Source organism: Ceratotherium simum, chromosome 26, assembly GCF_057802395.1.
Source record: "Ceratotherium simum simum isolate JZ-2026a chromosome 26, ASM5780239v1, whole genome shotgun sequence".
NCBI classification, from domain to species: domain Eukaryota; kingdom Metazoa; phylum Chordata; class Mammalia; order Perissodactyla; family Rhinocerotidae; genus Ceratotherium; species Ceratotherium simum.
In genome coordinates this window covers 40,867,751-40,880,367 of record NC_141925.1, presented here as the reverse complement: position 1 = coordinate 40,880,367, position 12,617 = coordinate 40,867,751, and the positions used below count along the sequence as shown (strand labels likewise).

The following is a 12,617-nucleotide window of genomic DNA, read 5'->3' as shown; positions in this document are numbered from 1 at the left end:
GGAGCTGGGTAGGGGGTGGGAAGGGGGGGGTGAGGCAGTAAGGGAGGGGAGGGAGTTAGGGAATGAGGAGGAGGGGGCCGAGGGAGCTTCCTCGCCTCAGGGCCCCACTTCCCCTCATCCTTGAGGACCTGGGGAAACCCACATCCCACCCCCACCCACATTCCACCCCCACCCACAGGGATCCAGGGCCCTTGGGGGCGAGAGGAAGGGATGGAGCCTCATAAGGGAGGACTAGGGCCTGGGGAGCACCAGCTGGGGGTCCTAAGTTGCCAAGGGCAACTGTACCTAGCTAGGGACAGTGGGGAGGGGGGAGATGATTTAAGACTGGGGCACTGGGATAGAGGTAAGGATTTAGGGTGGAGGGTACAAGGATGGGGAAGGGGAGAAAACAGAAACGGGAGGAGATGTAGGCCTGGGTGCTAGGTGTGGGGAGGAGCGATTTAAGAAGTGGGTTCAAAGAGAAGGGGTAAGGAATGGGGAAAGGGGTGCCACAGGGAGTTTTGTTAGGAGAGGGTAGGAAGCTGGGATGGGCTGCAGGCTGGTACAGGTGCGGGGTAGGGGGAGGCGGGGGTTGGGGAGAGGCAGTAGAGACACACACAGGAAAATAGAGACTGAGGCCTGAGAGGGGCCAAGGACATGGGGATTGGGGATCTGAGAGAGGCCATATAAGCTTGAGGGCTGACACAGGAAGGTGCTTTGGGACAGAGATCTGAGCGAGCACATCTGGTTTTCATAACAGCCGTACGAGGTATCAGGACAAGTATGCTATTCTCATTGTACAACTTCGGAGAAGCTACTGACTTGCCCGAGGTCCCCCAGTGGAAGAGCCCGGATTTCAACTAGGTCTCCAGGTGGGTTTCACCCAAGTTGAAAGAAGGATGACGGTCAGGGGACGGTCTGGTTTTGCCCAAGGAAACCAGGAGACTGAGCTGCACAAGTTCTTGGCCCTCTCTTGAAATGGAAGCAGTGCAGACAGTTCCTTCCTGCTGTCCGGGGCAGGGTGGCGGGGGTAGGGCAGGGCTCACATCGAGGACAAGTCCACTTCGGGCCTCTGGGCGTGCACCTGCCACAGTGCGTGAGAGGCAGTGAGAACAGGAGCCACCCTACTCCGGTTGACTGGGAGGTCACTGGCCCCTGGTGCTAGCCCAGCCCCTGCCCTGGTGGTGGGTGGGGCACCTGGAGCTGGGCCTGGGAGAGCTCCTTACCATCCCCCCTTCACCCTCTCACCTTCACATTGGTATCCACGTTCCCCAAGGCCACCTGGAAGTTTTCATGCTTGACTAGGCAGAGAGAAAAGAGGAGGGGAGAGGGAAAGGGAGAGGGAAGGAAACATGAGGAAGGCAGGGCCTCAGGGGCTCCTGTGTCCCTGCGTTCCCTGTGCCCTGCGGGGATGGCCTGTGCAGAATCTGGCCTTCCCCAGGAGGGGCGCCGGGGTGGGGGGTGGGGAGGAGGAGACACAAGCTCCCTGCCACTAGGTATGTGTCTGTCCCCGGCAAGGGAGGTCCTCCGGTCCTGCCCAGGCTGCAGTGGTGCCCCGGGAAGCCCCTGCCCCCCTTCCCCAGGAGGCAGGACTCACACATTCGGTCGTCCTCAAAGCCCAAGTTTGAAAAAGTCCCCGCCGTGTCCTCATCCCACATCTCGAACCATTTCCCGTCGTCGTCCCAGGACCTGGGTCGGGGCACCGCGCGGTCAGGGCAGGGCCTCCCCGTCTGGGACCCCTGTGCCGCCCTCACTCCCACCCCCAGGGCGCTCACCGGCCTCCGCCTTGGCCGCCCCTTCTCCGCCAGCGCGTGACGAAGACGCTCAGCGCCAGCAGCAGCAGCAGCAGCAGCAGCGCCCCGGCCCCCGCCAGGCCCCCCACCAGCGCCCTCCAGCGGATAGCCACCTCGCAGTGGGGGCCTAAGAACCAGTGCGTGTCCGTGGAGAAGCAGCTGGGGAAGGGGGTCACAGGTCACAGATCCTCACCACCTCCCCAGCCGGGTCAACCAGCCCACCTGGACCCACCCAGTGCTGGCAGGTGGGCGGGGCTCCACCGCAGGGCGTGTGGGCTGGGCCTCACCGGCACACGGGACCGCTCTTCTGCAGAGTGCACTGGCCGTCATTACAGTCTATGGCGCCTTCCACGCCTGGCGTGCAGTTGGTGACACAGCGGAGCTGGTTCTCCTCCAGCAAGGGGAAGTAGAAATCCCCATAGTCCTCGGCTGCAGCGCGACGACAGATGGCTGGGGGGAGGGGAGGGGATTGCAGAGAGACACTACTCAGGAGCCTGGTTACAGTGACTCTGAAAATGGGTGGGAGGACCACATTTGGGAGGGTGGGGTGTCCTGGGGTGGGGTAGACTGTGGGATTAGAAGGGGGAGGAGGGCAGGCCCCCAGGATCTCACCCTCTCCTCACCGTGCCTGCTAGTCCTCAGGTGGAAGCTGTTAACAAGGGCTAGGAAGGGCCACATCACTTGCCTCCCAAAAGGTCTCCCCCTCCTCCGCAGAGAATTTCAGTGGGCAGATGTCCCTGGTGAGAGGGGTCATGGCCTCCTGGGGCCACTCAGCCCTTTGTCCCCCCCTTACCTTCCGGCGTCAGCTCCGTCCTGGTGTCATTGTTCACCTTGATGGAGTCAGGCTTAAAACAGAGGGCTGCGGGGACGCAGGCACAGGGGGAATTGGGGTGGGTCAAGAGGTCGGGGCCAGGGAAGCAGGGCAGGCATGGGAAGGGGCAGAGAAGGCTCTGTCAGTATGGGGGCATTGTGGACAGGCCACAAGGGAAGGCTCCTTTGGCCTGTCTCATCTCCCCCAAATAATCAGAGGTCCTCAGCCATCCTGGAAACCTTGAGCAGAACTGTCAGGGGCCTGTTCCCCAGCACCCAGGTCCTGGCGAGCCCCTCCTTAGCCCCATCCCTGACCCAGTTGGCTGTGGACCTGTGCCCCTTCTCCCAACCTGCCAGAGGTAACACAGGGCTGGTACCTGAGCCCAGGAGGCCCCTGTCTGAGCTGGAGCAGGCTGGGATGTTGGCTGTGACCCTGACCCCTCCCTCCAGCCCAAGGCCCCAGCCTCGGCTCACTCTGGTTATTCTGGCAGCTGTCCCCGTCCTGGGTGACATTCTGGAGCTCGTCTTTCAGGATCGTCTTCACCTTCTCATAGTCGGCCTCCAGCTGGAGGCTGAAGGGCAACTCCAGCAGGACCAGATAGTCTACCACGATGCTGCCATTCCTGTAGGGGTCGAGGGGTTAGGGGGCCTTAAAGGGTTCCCAGGCCTGGGGCACATATGTTCTTAGAAGGGCACCTCCAGGACCAACCACAGGTGCACAGGTGTGGAGGGGAAGGGGGCAAAGGCAATGAGTGGGGATTCCAGGCACATTATTTTCAGAAGGGGCTGCCAGCATCCCTGACGTTGTCAGCCTGGGAAGGTGGGACAAGGAATGATTGACATTCTCTTGCATTGCATCAAGCCGTTACCAAACCAGGCCCTCCTGGGCTCTCTGCCTCGCTCATGCTGACCCACTCAGCAGACCAGGTGCCAGCCAGAAAGAGACCAGCTACAGTCCAGACACTAGGCTTCCCACCAGCCCTCATGCACCACTTCCCTGCATGTTCCATGCAATCTCTCTCCTGCCAACGTGCCTAAAGAGGAGGAGTGGCAGCCTTCTCCAGAGAAATGGCTCCAGAAATTGATTGCTAAAATCCGCATACTCCCTCACCCCTCTATGAAATCTGATGATTCCAAAAGCAAGGGATGGCTTCTCCAGCCTTTCTTTTCACCTCCCTCCCCCACCTAACTCTGCCTCCACAGCCTCAGAAGGGTCTCCTACCTCAGAGACAGGATCTCCACATCCTTGAACCCCTGCACGTTTTGGTAAATCTTCCGCATCTGAAATGCCAAAAATTACTAGGCTCACGTCTGAACCTCCACACCTGAGGGCACCCAGGAGAGGACCTGTGAGTTCCCTCCCCTGCCCCTCACCTGATCCTGGAAGGTGTCGCTGAAATCCTTGTAGGCCTCGGAAGTGTTGTCACTGAGCTCCGGGGAGAAGTCCTGGTCGACAGACACCTGCATACCTACTTCAGCGTCCACAGTTTCTGCACACAGCATGCCCTACTCTGGTCACTTCACCATCCCCTCTTGTCTGACATCACCACCTCCACCCCAACACACAGCCTCCTCCCATGGACCCTCTCCATGTTCCCAGAGGACTGACTGAAGAGCAGGAGAGAGAAAGGTAGGAATTCTGGCATGAGGTGTCCTGAGATGAGGGAAAGAATGGAAGTCAGGATGCACAGCAGTCAGGCCTGTGGTCTCTCCTTGTCTGCTCCAGTGGGAGGCAAATAATGGCCCCCACCGATACCTAGGTCCTACTCCCCAGAACCTGTGAATATGTTATACGACATGCAAGGAGGAATCAAGGTTCAGATGGAATTAAGATCGCTAATCAGCTGACTTTAATATGGGAAAATTAATGTGGACTACCCAGGTGGGCCCCATATAGTCACAGGCATCCTTAGTGGTGGAAAAGGGAGGCAGAAGAGTCAGAATCAGTCAGAAGATGTCACTAGGGGAGAAAGGCACAGAGGTGCAATGCTGCTAGCTTTGAAGATGGAGAGAGGGGGACTTGAGACAAGGAATGTGGGAGGTGCCAGAACCTGGAAAGGACAAAAAAATGGATTCTCTTCTAGAGGCTCTGGAAAGGAGCACAGCCCTGCCAACACCTTGATTTTAGCCCAGCAAGACCCATGTCAGACCTCTAACCTACAGAATTGTAAGATGATAAATTTGTGTTGTTACAGTTGCTAAGTTTGTGGTAATTTGTTACAGCAGCAATTAAAAACTAATACAGCTCCAAGCAGCCCAGACCAGCATGGTCCCAGCCACGCCTAAAGGTGAGGGGGGAGAGGAGGCGTGATATGGGATAGCAGAGGACCTGGGAGAGAAGGCAGGAATGGAGGAATTGGGCAAAACAGCATGGGCACCTCCAGGCTGACCACAGGGCTGGGCCCAAAGAGAGTCAGTGACATCCAGGAGAAAGTGCAGAGGGCAGGGCCCTGGCAACTCACCCACATCAATCTGTTCCACGGCGAACTCACAGTAGGAGCCATAGAAGGTGCTAGGGCAGACACACTTGAGGCCATCCCATTTACCCCCGTGCCAGCATGTGATATCTGTGCGCTCACAGCGGTCTCCAGAGAACCCCAAGGGGCAGCTGCAGTGGTCCTGCATCCAGATGCCATTATTCTCACAGGTGCCTAGGCAGCACAGGAAGAAAGGGAAGTTCAGGACAGGGCCTGACCTTGGTAACACAAGAATTTAGCAGGGGAGGGAGGAGAGGGAACGAGGAGGTAGGAGGTCCAACCTGGGGTGGCGGTCATCTGAGCACTGGTAGAAGTTGTCCTTGGTGACGTACGGGTGGTGGGATTCTGAGGGGTGGCCACCTGAGTAGTGGTCGAAGTTGTGGTCATCTGCGTAGTGGTTGAAGTTGTCCTCGGTGTTGTAAGGGTGCTGGGAGTCTGAGGGGTGGTCACCTGAGTAGTGGTCGAAGTTGTGGTCATCTGAGTAGTGGTTGAAGTTGTCCTTGGTGATGTAAGGGTGGTGGGAGTCTGCGGGGTGGTTGCCTCTGTTCTTGGAGTCTGGCTGGGGGGTGGGGTGGAGCCAGTCAACTTGCTTGAAGTCATCACAGCAGTTGGAACGCTGCTGCTTGGTTTCGTAGTCAGTGAGAGGCTAGTGAAGCCAGGCATATGTGGGGTGGTTACAGAGCTGGTGCTCATCCAAGACCCACTAGTGGGTCTTTGTGTGCTTCTCAAAACTGTGTTAATGGGGACGGTCTCAGAGCTGATAGTACTAGGAGCATCAGTTATGATATTGGTGGGGTCAGGTTCCAGAACTGAAGTAGAAGTGTTCATATGTGTAGGAAGGACAGTTGTCATACTGGTGGAATGAGGAAAGGTGACCATCTCAGTGCTAGAGGGAATGACTGATAATGAGATGGTGGGCATAAAAGTAACTTCACTACTTGGACCCATTTCCACACATGGAGTGGTGGAAGAAGCAGGCACTATTGTAACCGATATAGATTCGGCACAAGGGGTAGTGGAAGAAGCAAAAAAAATGGGGGTGATGGTCGTTTCAGTAGGAATAAGGATTGCAGGAGACTGGGATGTAGAAAATCTTGTAGTAGCAGATAAAGAGGGAGTAGAAGAACCAGTGAAGGAAGAAGGCACTGGATGTTCCATAATGGAGATAGGAGGGGATGGAGGAAGAGAGCTAGTGGTGAGCATTGAACGTACAGTGTGGGAGAATAGAGTAGAGGATGCAACTATTGTGGATGGAGAAGAAAGGACAATAGTGCTAAAGGAGGTAATTATGGCATTTGTACGTGTATAAAATTTAGAGAAGTATGCTAGGGGAGGAACACTTGAAGAAGTCACTGGTGTGGTCCACGTGGCTGTTGTTACCCGGCTTGTGGTAGTGGTGTTGCTTATGTCTAGACTTGAGGCACTGGGGGAAGTGGCTGTGATGGAGAGGGGAAGGCTTGAACTGTCAGTGGGAGTGGTGCTTCCAGTGGTGGCCGCCGTGACACTGCTAGTAGGAGATGCGGTGTTGGACGTGGCGTGGGTTGTAGGCAGTGTGGTAATCAGGGTGGACGGAGGGCTACTGATGGTGGTCAAAGTGGAGACTGGTCCGGTGGTTGGGGCCAGTGAAGAAGACACAAGCACACTTGTGGATGATGTCCCGGTGTTGCTGGTCACTGGGGTAGAGGTGGTGGGTGTGGGAGAGGGAGCTACGTTGGTGGGAGTTATGGATGATGTGATTCGGGGAGGGACTGTGTTCCCAGTCATGGGAGACAATGTAGAAAGGTGAGAAGTAGGGATAAGTGTGGTTTTCCCGGTGGATGTGGCAGGAGAGGTTGTGTCAGTCGTCTTGCCTGTTTGTGTCGTGGCTTCCACGGAGGAGGGAGGTCCCTTGGTTGTGGACATCGTGGATGTATGGGTGGTAGTGGGTACCGGGGAGGACTCTGCGCTTGTGCGCAGTGTATTTGTGCCCGTTGCAGATGAGGTGCTGCTGTCTGGCTCAGTGGTCCTGGCACTGCTGGCAGAGGTGGAAGAGGGGCCTGCGGATGTACCTGGAACACCTGTTGAGGTGGAGGGAGGTGCGGTGCGATGGGAACTTGTGAACGTAGGTGTCGTCGTAGGCGTCGTGGCAGAGGTGGTGGAGACACTGGAGGATGTTGCTGTATATTGGATAGTGGGGGATGAAGGGACGGTAGAAATGGGGGATGCCGACATGCTGGGTTCAGTGAGGGTGGAGGTGAGGTCAGTCGTGGTAGTCAAGGAACCACTGGTATCCACGGAAGTGAGGGTGATGGTCATCGGTGTTGTGGTTGGGATACCGGTACTAATGGAAGACGGGGTGGTGATTGTGGATGGCTGTGTGGTATCAGAGGTAGGGGGGGCTGGCGTTACTGCAGATGTGGTTGTGCTTCCTGTGGAGTGGATGTTTGAAGAAGTGCCCACTGAAGTAGTGTGGAGGGTTGTAAGCATGAGCGTCGTCACCGTGTTTGTGGCAGCAGTCGTGGCAGTGTCCGAAGCTGAGGTAGTAGGGGCAGTGGTTGTGATCAAGGTGGCAGAGCTTGAAGTGTCAGTGGGAGCGGTGCTTCCAGTTGTGGCTGCGGTAACACTGCTAGTAGGAGATGCAGTGTTGGACGTGGCGTGGGTTGTAGACAGTGTGGTAATCAGGGTGGACGGAGGAGTAGTGATGGTGGTCAAAGTGGAGACTGGTCCGGTGGTTGGTACCAGTGGAGAAGACACAAGCACACTCGTGGGTGCTGTCCCGGTGTTGCTGGTCACTGGGGTAGAGGTGGTGGGTGTGGGAGAGGGAGCTATGTTGGTGGGAGTTATGGATGATGTGATTCGGGGAGGGACTGTGGTCCCTGTCGTGGGAGACACTGTAGAAAGGTGAGAAGTAGGCGTAAGTGTGGTTTTCCCGGTGGATGTGGCAGGAGAGGTTGTGTCAGTCGTCTTGCCTGTTTGTGTCGTGGCTTCCACGGAGGAGGGAGGTCCCTTGGTTGTGGACATCGTGGATGTATGGGTGGTAGTGGGTACCGGGGAGGACTCTACGCTTGTGCGCAGTGTATATGTGCCCGTTGCAGACGAGGTGCTGCTGTCTGCCTGAGTGGTCCTGGCACTGCTGGCAGAGGTGGAAGAGGAGCCTGCGGATGTACCTGGAACACCTGTTGAGGGGGAGGGAGGTGGGGTGCGATGGGTACTCGTGAATGTGGGTGTCGTCGTAGGCATCGTGGCAGAGGTGGTGGAGACACTGGAGGATGTTGCTGTATTTTGGATGGTGGGGGATGAAGGGACGGTAGACATGGGGGATGCCGACGTGCTGGGTTCAGTGAGGGTGGAGGTGAGGTCGGTCCTGGTAGTCAAGGAACCAGTGGTACCCGCGGAAGTGAGGGTGATGGTCGTCAGTGTTGTGGTTGGGATACCGGTACTAACGGAAGACGGGGTTGTGATTGTGGATGGCTGTGTGGTATCAGAGGTAGGGGGGGCTGGGGTTACTGCAGATGTGGTTGTGCTTCCTGTGGAGTGGATGTTTGAAAAAGTGCCCAGTGAAGTAGTGTGGAGGGTTGTAAGCGTGAGCGTCGTCACCGTGTTTGTGGCAGCACTCGTAGCAGTGTCTGCAGCTGAGAGAGTCGGGGCAGTGGTTGTGCTCGAGGTGGCAGGGCTTGAAGTGTCAGTGGGAGCAGTGCTTCCAGTTGTGGCCACGGTGACAGTGCTAGTGGAAGATGTAGGGGTGGACGTGGCGTGGGTTGTAGGCAGTGTGGTAATCAGGGTGGACGGAGGGGTAGTGATGGTGGTCAAAGTGGAGACTGGTCCAGTGGTTGGGGCCAGTGGAGATGACACAAGCACACTCGTGGGTGATGTCCAGTTGTTGGTGGTCAATGGGGTAGAGGTGGTGGGTGTTGGAGAGGGGACTACGTTGGTGGGAGTGATTGATGACGTGATTGGCGGAGGTGCAGTGGTCCCTGTCGTGGGAGCCACTGTAGGACGGTGAGTGGTAGGCGTAAGTGTGGTTTTCCCGGTGGATGTGGCAGGAGAGGTTGTGTCAGTAGTCTTGCCTGTTTGTGTCGTGGCTTCCACGGAGGAGGGAGGTCCCTTGGTTGTGGACATCGTGGATGTATGGGTGGTAGTGGGTACCGGGGAGGACTCTACGCTTGTGCGCAGTGTATATGTGCCCGTTGCGGACGAGGAGCTGCTGTCTGCCTGAGTGGTCCTGGCACTGCTGGCAGAGGTGGAAGAGGAGCCTGCGGATGTACCTGGAAGACCTGTTGAGGGGGAGGGAGGTGGGGTGTGATGGGTACTCGTGAACGTGGGTGTCGTCGTAGGCATCGTGGCAGAGGTGGTGGAGACACTGGAGGATGTTGCTGTATTTTGGATGGTGGGGGATGAAGGGACGGTAGACATGGGGGATGCCGACGTGCTGGGTTCAGTGAGGGTGGAGGTGAGGTCGGTCCTGGTAGTCAAGGAACCAGTGGTACCCGCGGAAGTGAGGGTGATGGTCGTCAGTGTTGTGGTTGGGATACCGGTACTAACGGAAGACGGGGTTGTGATTGTGGATGGCTGTGTGGTATCAGAGGTAGCGGGGGCTGGGGTTACTGCAGATGTGGTTGTGCTTCCTGTGGAGTGGATGTTTGAAAAAGTGCCCAGTGAAGTAGTGTGGAGGGTTGTAAGCGTGAGCGTCGTCACCGTGTTTGTGGCAGCACTCGTAGCAGTGTCTGCAGCTGAGAGAGTCGGGGCAGTGGTTGTGCTCGAGGTGGCAGGGCTTGAAGTGTCAGTGGGAGCAGTGCTTCCAGTTGTGGCCACGGTGACAGTGCTAGTGGAAGATGTAGGGGTGGACGTGGCGTGGGTTGTAGGCAGTGTGGTAATCAGGGTGGACGGAGGGGTAGTGATGGTGGTCAAAGTGGAGACTGGTCCAGTGGTTGGGGCCAGTGGAGATGACACAAGCACACTCGTGGGTGATGTCCAGTTGTTGGTGGTCAATGGGGTAGAGGTGGTGGGTGTTGGAGAGGGGACTACGTTGGTGGGAGTGATTGATGACGTGATTGGCGGAGGTGCAGTGGTCCCTGTCGTGGGAGCCACTGTAGGACGGTGAGTGGTAGGCGTAAGTGTGGTTTTCCCGGTGGATGTGGCAGGAGAGGTTGTGTCGGTCATCCCGCCTGTTTCTGTCGTGGCTTCCGTGGAGGAAGGAGGTCCCCTGGTTGTGAATGTCGTGGATGTATGGGTGTTAGTGGGTAGCGGGGAGGTCTCTGTGGTTGTGCATGGCGTATTTGTGCCCATTGCAGATGAGGTGCTGCTGTCTGCCTGAGTGGTCCCGGCACTGCTGGCAGACATGGAAGGGGGGCCAGTGGAAGTAGCTGGGACACCTGTTGAGGGAGAGGGATGTGGGGTGCGATGGGTACTCGTGAGCATGGGTGTCGTCGTAGGCGTCGTGGCAGAGGTGGTGGTGACACTGGAGGCTGTTGCTGTATTTTGGATGGTTGGGGATGAAGGGACAGTAGATGTAGGTGATACCGATATGCTGGGTTCAGTGAGGGTGGAGGTGAGGTCGGTCGTGGTAGTCAAGGAACCAGTGGTACCAGCGGAAGTTGGGGTGATGGTCGTCGGTGTCGTGGTTGGGATACCGGTACTAACGGAAGACGGGGTGGTGATTGTGGATGGCTGTGTGGTATCAGAGGTAGGGGGGGCTGGCGTTACTGCAGATGTGGTTGTGCTTCCTGTGGAGTGGATGTTTGAAGAAGTGCCCACTGAAGTAGTGTGGAGGGTTGTACGCGTGAGCGTCGTCACCGTGTTTGTGGCAGCAGTCGTGGCAGTGTCCGAAGCTGAGGTAGTAGGGGCAGTGGTGGTGATCAAGGTGGCAGGGCTTGAAGTGTCAGTGGGAGCGGTGCTTCCAGTTGTGGCCGCGGTGACACTACTAGTAGGAGATGCAGTGTTGGACGTGGCGTGGGTTGTAGACAGTGTGGTAATCAGGGTGGACGGAGGGGTAGTGATGGTGGTCAAAGTGGAGACTGGTCCGGTGGTTGGTACCAGTGGAGAAGACACAAGCACACTCGTGGGTGCTGTCCCGGTGTTGCTGGTCACAGGGGTAGAGGTGGTGGGTGTGGGAGAGGGAGCTACGTTGGTGGGAGTTATGGATGATGTGATTCGGGGAGGGACTGTGGTCCCTGTCGTGGGAGACACTGTAGAAAGGTGAGAAGTAGGCGTAAGTGTGGTTTTCCCGGTGGATGTGGCAGGAGAGGTTGTGTCAGTCGTCTTGCCTGTTTGTGTCGTGGCTTCCACGGAGGAGGGAGGTCCCTTGGTTGTGGACATCGTGGATGTATGGGTGGTAGTGGGTACCGGGGAGGACTCTACGCTTGTGCGCAGTGTATATGTGCCCGTTGCAGACGAGGTGCTGCTGTCTGCCTGAGTGGTCCTGGCACTGCTGGCAGAGGTGGAAGAGGAGCCTGCGGATGTACCTGGAACACCTGTTGGGGAGGGAGGTGGGGTGCGATGGGTACTCGTGAACGTGGGTGTCGTCGTAGGCATCGTGGCAGAGGTGGTGGAGACACTGGAGGATGTTGCTGTATTTTGGATGGTGGGGGATGAAGGGACGGTAGACATGGGGGATGCCGACGTGCTGGGTTCAGTGAGGGTGGAGGTGAGGTCGGTCCTGGTAGTCAAGGAACCAGTCGTACCCGCGGAAGTGAGGGTGATGGTCGTCAGTGTTGTGGTTGGGATACCGGTACTAACGGAAGACGGGGTTGTGATTGTGGATGGCTGTGTGGTATCAGAGGTAGGGGGGGCTGGGGTTACTGCAGATGTGGTTGTGCTTCCTGTGGAGTGGATGTTTGAAAAAGTGCCCAGTGAAGTAGTGTGGAGGGTTGTAAGCGTGAGCGTCGTCACCGTGTTTGTGGCAGCACTCATAGCAGTGTCTGCAGCTGAGAGAGTCGGGGCAGTGGTTGTGCTCGAGGTGGCAGGGCTTGAAGTGTCAGTGGGAGCAGTGCTTCCAGTTGTGGCCACGGTGACAGTGCTAGTGGAAGATGTAGGGGTGGACGTGGCGTGGGTTGTAGGCAGTGTGGTAATCAGGGTGGACGGAGGGGTAGTGATGGTGGTCAAAGTGGAGACTGGTCCAGTGGTTGGGGCCAGTGGAGATGACACAAGCACACTCGTGGGTGATGTCCAGTTGTTGGTTGTCAATGGGGTAGAGGTGGTGGGTGTTGGAGAGGGGACTACGTTGGTGGGAGTGATTGATGACGTGATTGGCGGAGGTGCAGTGGTCCCTGTCGAGGGAGCCACTGTAGGACGGTGAGTGGTAGGCGTAAGTGTGGTTTTCCCGGTGGATGTGGCAGGAGAGGTTGTGTCGGTCATCCCGCCTGTTTCTGTCGTGGCTTCCGTGGAAGAAGGAGGTCCCCTGGTTGTGAATGTCGTGGATGTATGGGTGTTAGTGGGTAGCGGGGAGGTCTCTGTGGTTGTGCATGGCGTATTTGTGCCCATTGCAGATGAGGTGCTGCTGTCTGCCTGAGTGGTCCCGGCACTGCTGGCAGACATGGAAGGGGGGCCAGTGGAAGTAGCTGGGACACCTGTTGAGGGAGAG

At 57.2% G+C, this 12,617-nt stretch overlaps 2 protein-coding genes across 2 annotated transcripts; both read right to left on the bottom strand.

Moving 5' to 3' along the window:
* Positions 1-160: 160 nt before the first annotated feature.
* Positions 161-5,659, bottom strand: LOC101403283 (mucin-3A). Its single transcript, XM_087417676.1, has 11 exons — positions 5,523-5,659; positions 5,045-5,235; positions 3,957-4,072; positions 3,805-3,863; positions 3,057-3,205; positions 2,566-2,631; positions 2,060-2,222; positions 1,755-1,931; positions 1,577-1,668; positions 1,228-1,280; positions 161-1,063 (listed from the first exon to the last, which is right to left on the bottom strand). Exons 1-11 carry the CDS (start codon positions 5,657-5,659, stop codon positions 1,022-1,024), a joined length of 1,245 nt encoding a protein of 414 aa, XP_087273802.1. The 3' UTR covers positions 161-1,021.
* A 976-nt stretch (positions 5,660-6,635) lies between these two features.
* Positions 6,636-9,157, bottom strand: LOC147913678 (uncharacterized). The gene is made up of 2 exons (XM_087449245.1): positions 6,989-9,157; positions 6,636-6,725 (listed from the first exon to the last, which is right to left on the bottom strand). The coding sequence occupies exons 1-2, from the start codon at positions 9,155-9,157 to the stop codon at positions 6,636-6,638; spliced, it is 2,259 nt and encodes a 752-aa protein (XP_087305371.1).
* Between the last annotated feature and the right edge of the window lie 3,460 nt (positions 9,158-12,617).